General features: G+C 28.0%; 2 protein-coding genes across 2 annotated transcripts in view; both read left to right on the forward strand.

Moving 5' to 3' along the window:
• Window positions 1–2,390: 2,390 nt before the first annotated feature.
• Window positions 2,391–5,828, forward strand: LOC137619112 (neuroligin-1-like). Its single transcript, XM_068349301.1, has 4 exons — window positions 2,391–2,584; window positions 3,570–3,787; window positions 5,328–5,424; window positions 5,746–5,828. Exons 1-4 carry the CDS (start codon window positions 2,446–2,448, stop codon window positions 5,826–5,828), a joined length of 537 nt encoding a protein of 178 aa, XP_068205402.1. The 5' UTR covers window positions 2,391–2,445.
• Window positions 5,829–6,124: 296 nt separating this feature from the next.
• The window catches only part of LOC137619251 (neuroligin-1-like), a 2,230-nt gene continuing 2,130 nt past the window's right edge, over window positions 6,125–6,224 (forward strand). Inside the window, exon 1 of the mRNA XM_068349428.1 lies at window positions 6,125–6,224. This exon is cut by the window's right edge and continues 30 nt beyond it. Coding sequence (XP_068205529.1) covers window positions 6,132–6,224 — 93 coding nt within the window. The 5' untranslated portion in view covers window positions 6,125–6,131.

Consider the following 6,224-nt stretch of genomic DNA (forward strand, 5'->3'; position numbering starts at 1 on the left):
ATGTTATTGTATATTCTTTAGTAAGTAATTATATATAATGTACCCTTTTTGAGGAGTTATATAATCATTTCCACTGAAAACCTATTATTCAAAAACTCCTCCTCTAAGAAAATGATACTTCAACCCCATACATCTTGCATATATTTATAAATTTTTAAAATAATTCTTTCTCTACGATATTATTGTATTAGACCAACTGGAATATCATATATATTATATGGAGTAATAGTCCTCGGTTATGAAATATATTTCCAGAGATAAATGTTCTACATATGATAGACAAAAAAAAAAGAGAATAAAAGAGAATCCTTTTAATCCTGTCGACTCTAAAGGAATCCGTGGCAGCAAGATGAAGACTGGGATATCATAAAGTCCCATTTGATAAACTTTTTCTTCTTGTTTCCTGCAAAAAGAGACACAGACAGCGAATCAACCATTGGAAAACACTAAGTAATAATTCAGTGTCGGAACCTTTACAAAAGGCAGACGATGAAGAAGAAAAAAGCTTTCAAGACCAAAGGGATGGTTTTGTCTTTTGCCTTCGGGAAACATTATTTTTAAGGCTGCAAATGGATGCTGCAGTTCACAATACTTTCTTAAAATGAAGATTGAAGTTTTAATATGTGACCAGAAATTGACATGTTACTTTTATGTTGAAAACATACTTATTTTTTTCTTTTTTATGAATGGTACATCACTTAGCTTGAGGTGGTTAGGCCAAAGGTTCATCCATCAAGATGAACCATTAGCAGCTGTTGCAAAGAATATACAGTAAATGTTAGGTTAGGTTTGTAACATTAATTGCCAAAGGAACAAGATAATATATACATACACACATATATATATACAGTATATATATATATATATATATATATATATATATATATATATATATATATATACATACATATATATATATATATATATATATATATATATATATATATATATATATATATATATATATATATATATATATATATATATATATATATATATTTATATATATATATATATATATATATATATATATATATATATATATATATATATATATATATATATATATATATATATATATATATCCAGAGATAAATGTTCTACATATGATAGACAAAAAAAAAAGAGAATAAAAGAGAATCCTTTTAATCCTGTCGACTCTAAAGGAATCCGTGGCAGCAAGATGAAGACTGGGATATCATAAAGTCCCATTTGATAAACTTTTTCTTCTTGTTTCCTGCAAAAAGAGACACAGACAGCGAATCAACCATTGGAAAACACTAAGTAATAATTCAATGTCGGAACCTTTACAAAAGGCAGAAGATGAAGAAGAAAAAAGCTTTCAAGACCAAAGGGATGGTTTTGTCTTTTGCCTTCGGGAAACATTATTTTTAAGGCTGCAAATGGATGCTGCAGTTCACAATACTTTCTTAAAATGAAGATTGAAGTTTTAATATGTGACCAGAAATTGACATGTTACTTTTATGTTGAAAACATACTTATTTTTTTCTTTTTTATGAATGGTACATCACTTAGCTTGAGGTGGTTAGGCCAAAGGTTCATCCATCAAGATGAACCATTAGCAGCTGTTGCAAAGAATATACAGTAAATGTTAGGTTAGGTTTGTAACATTAATTGCCAAAGGAACAAGATAATATATACATACACACATATATATATACAGTATATATATATATATATATATATATATATATATATATATATATATATATATATATATATATATATATATATACATACATATATATATATATATATATATATATATATATATATATATATATATATATATATATATATATATATATATATATATATATATATATATATATATATATATATATATATATATATATATATATATATATATTTATATATATATATATATATATATATATATATATATATATATATATATATATATATATATATATATATATATATATATATATATATTCATATAAGCCATAAATTATACGCCCCATAATGTCTGAATTTTTCTGCCTGGGATCACACACCCAAGGGGGAATCCATTCAAAGATAATAGCTTCTGGTCGTGCTTGAGAGTCGAACCTGGGGTCAAGAAACTGAGGATCCATTGACTTAGCAGCTCTTCATGGGTAAATTACTAAGTCGATGAAACATTAGTTTCTTAGGCCTGGTTCGATTCCCCGGCTGATCAGAGGCTATTATCTTAAAGCTGATTCCCCCTTGGGTCTCTCATCGAGTAGTAAAGAGAATCCAGATATGATGAGGAGTATGATATATGGCTTATATGAATATGAATATGAAAAACTTGTCTAAATGTGCAAAATTACAATATACATACATCAATATCTGAACTATTAAACTTAATCTACCCCAGGGTTTTACAACGCGAACACAGACCCAGTGGGTCGCCCAACTGTAGCTAACTACGGCCTGATGGACCAGCTGGCTGCCTTGCACTGGGTTCAAGAGAACATCGTCCGCTTCAGGGGTGACCCAGGTCAGGTCACGGTCATGGGTCATGGGACGGGAGCCGCCTGCCTCAACTACCTTGTCATATCGCCCGCTGCTACAGGTCAGTCAGTAAGTAAATCTTGTTCTCTGTGACAAAGGGAAATTGAAAGGATTTTTAGATATTCTTTAGGTGATGTTACTTGGGGTTGGAGGGATGACGTGATGTTAATGGTTGTTTTGTGATATTTCTTAAGGATGCATTTGATATCATGATTAATTCTAATGCTGATAGTATTGCTGCTGCAGTTACTGTAATCTAAATATTTCTAATATTACTAGTACTACAACTGATAATAATAATAATAATAATAATAATAATAATAATAATAATAATAATAATAATAATAATAATAATAATAATAATAATAATAACAATAATAATATTATTATTTATTATTATTATTATTATTATTATTATTATTATTATTATCATTATATTTATTTTTTTTATTATTATTGTTAATATTTTTATTATTTTTATTATTATTATTATATTTATTCTTATTATATATATATATATATATATATATATATATATATATATATATATATATATATATATATATATATATATATATATATATATATATATATATATATATATATATATGTAAATATCATCCACGAACGGCATTTAATACCGAATTCTATCTTTGGAATATATACCCACTTGGAATTCATTTTATGGTAACAGCTTCTGGCCGGGCGGAGATTCGAACCCCCACCTGTGGGCCAGAAGCTGTTACTATAAAATGAATTCCAAGTGGATATATATTCCCAAGATAGAATTCGGCTCCGCCCGGCCAGAAGCTGTTACCATAAAATGAATTCCAAGTTGATATATATTCCCAAGATAGAATTCGGTATTAAATGCCGTTTGTGGGTGATATTTACATTGATTGAAATCACGTGTGTTTGTGATATATGTTCATGTATATACATATATACCAAAAAAACATAAAGTAACAGCCCCTCCAAACTAGAAAGACCATAGAATCTTTCCTACCATAATATCCTTCGGCCAATCCTTCTCCCTTGGTCATCAGGAGCAGGTTTGTTCAAGGGAGCAATCCAGATGTCAGGATCGGCACTCAGTCCCTGGGCTTCAGTCCGGGACCCATCTGGACACGCCTTCGATGTAGCCACCCAGCTGGACTGCCCTGTTCCAAACGACCTCTTTCGCCACTATGAAAATCTTCTCCAGTGTCTGAGGAAGAGTCCTCTGCACGACATATTGCAGGTGATCGATTATGTTGTTCGAGATGTAATGGGAATGAGTCTTTGATTATTAGTGTATGTGACCCGTCAAAATCACAGGTTAGCGTTTAGATATATACGCTTACACACAGAGATACAGGGTCACCTCTTCCTCCAAGGGTATGAATATTCCCTCTCCTCCTACTCGAGGGATGGGGAGAGGAAATATATATATATATATATATATATATATATATATATATATATATATATATATATATATATATATATATATATATATATATATATATATATATATATATATATACATATATATATATATATATATATATATATATATATATATATATATATATATATATATATATATATATATATATGTATATATATATATATATATATATATATATATATATATATATATATATATATATATATATATATATATATATATATATGTAGGCTGACACTTGCGATTTATTATAAAAGAGATCATAATTTTAACTTATTTGAATACTCATTTTCTTTACATATAACAGTTGGATATGATTTTTAAAAATAACAATAAGACATTCTAATAAAACAAGAGAAAATCAGTATATTTTGATAATTATACAATTTTAGCTTATACTCTTTCCACTCATATAATATGCTTTAATTATAGGAGAAAATTTAGCATAGTAAATTATGCATTTTTTAGTCATTTTTTCTGCCCCTGGCTATGAGTCTCCAAAGAGTTCACACAACAAATGAGCTACAAAGAATCTAAATAGGTAGAAACACTAATGAAATGTAACTATCTTTTTTTTCTTTTTCTGTAATTATCATTTTATTACTTGTTAACTGATATCTTTATTAAAATTTACTTATGCTGTATCTATCGTTTCTTTTCTATATTCCTGGAAAGAGAAAAAAAAATACGAGAGATTAATGATACAATTAATTAAACAATTTGGCAATTTGTTTAAAAAAAGAAAGAATAATTGGTTAGTTTTTTCTCTATATAACAAGTAATGACTTTAAGTTAATAATGGGTAATTAAAGAATCTGGAAATTGTATATATATTCTTGCGGATATGTAAAAATTATTTTTAGTAACAAACAGAACAAAATTCTAATTAAAAGTCTATCTAGATAAATGAAGGGATGTTTTAGAGAAATAAAATGCTTTCCGAAAGTTGAGTTTATATTCAACATAACAATAAACAGTAGGACTTTTATGTTTGATTGGAAATTATTTTAACAAAAGATGATTTTATTATAGTACTTTTTATTATTTCTAGTAAAAATTATATTACTATAAATCTCGATCAAAAGTTAATTTTTATACCTAAAGGTATTTTTTTATAACTAAAATATTAATTGTAATTTGAATTTATATTAAACCCAGCAATATATGACTTGACTGTTCACTTGTAAATGCTTTTAACTCAAGATGATTTCTTTTCAGTATAATAATACTTCAATCAATATTAGGAAAGACAAATATTGAGTTGACCTTAATATTTCTGTCTAAATAATAATTATGATTTCGGAAAAATATAACTTTTATAAAACGAAACTACATTAACTTAATGTTCTTAAAGGTTCAACTAAAGACATCCAAGTTCCAAGTGGCTGTTGGCCCCAGCATTGATGGTGTCACTATCAAACCTGACTGGAAAAATCATCAGAGCAAAATGGGTAAGTTTAACTTCTAAATTCTCTTAAATGGATTTGATATGTTTGTCAACTCATACACAAAAACATTTAGGGTCGTAACTCATAATGCATGAGATGGATAATACAGCTGAAACCCGTAGATGTATAATATTACATATGTACAACTCTATACACACAAGCATATATATATATATATATATATATATATATATATATATATATATATATATATATATATATATATATATATATATGCACCTCCCTTTGTAAGTGGGCTACCCATAATAGCTATATTTACATTGAGCAATAAGACGTAAATCTCCCACCATCACCAATCCGCAGTTGGAAAGCGTGGTGATGAAAACTACCCAAACCATAGTCATGAATTAAGACATGGATGTGGCCAATGTCCTGCAGAGTTGTAGACACAGCTGTTGTTGTTGTTGTTGTTGTTGTTTTTTATACACAGATATACACAGTTACGAACTGAAATCCTTGCATAATGAATACATACGTTTAAACAGAATAAAATTCCTAATTTCTAAACTATAATATAAAAGTTAACTTGCACCCAAGTACTTAATCGTATATCCTAAATATCTCCATTTGTCTATACAAAGTAATATTCCTAATCACTCTACTATAAAAATAAAAATGAGAAAAATCTTAATTTTCCTCTTGACTTCAAAGGCAAGGAAGGTCGAACTCCAGTTGACCTCCTTCTAGGAATGACAGCTACCAACCTCCTTGACATCCTGAGTCAGCAAGAAGTCCAGGAAGGATTCGATGCTGACTGTAGGGAGGATCTGCTGAGATCCTTC

This window comes from Palaemon carinicauda, chromosome 25 (genome assembly GCF_036898095.1).
Source record: "Palaemon carinicauda isolate YSFRI2023 chromosome 25, ASM3689809v2, whole genome shotgun sequence".
NCBI classification, from domain to species: domain Eukaryota; kingdom Metazoa; phylum Arthropoda; class Malacostraca; order Decapoda; family Palaemonidae; genus Palaemon; species Palaemon carinicauda.

Coding starts and splice junctions, on each gene's coding strand:
- LOC137619112 (XM_068349301.1), top strand. CDS start 2,446: ATGGACCAGCTGGCTGCCTTGCACTGGGTTCAAGAGAACATCGTCCGC. Junction 2,585..3,569: donor CATATCGCCCGCTGCTACAG/GTCAGTCAGTAA, acceptor CTTGGTCATCAG/GAGCAGGTTTGTTCAAGGGA. Junction 5,425..5,745: donor AAATCATCAGAGCAAAATGG/GTAAGTTTAACT, acceptor ACCAATCCGCAG/TTGGAAAGCGTGGTGATGAA.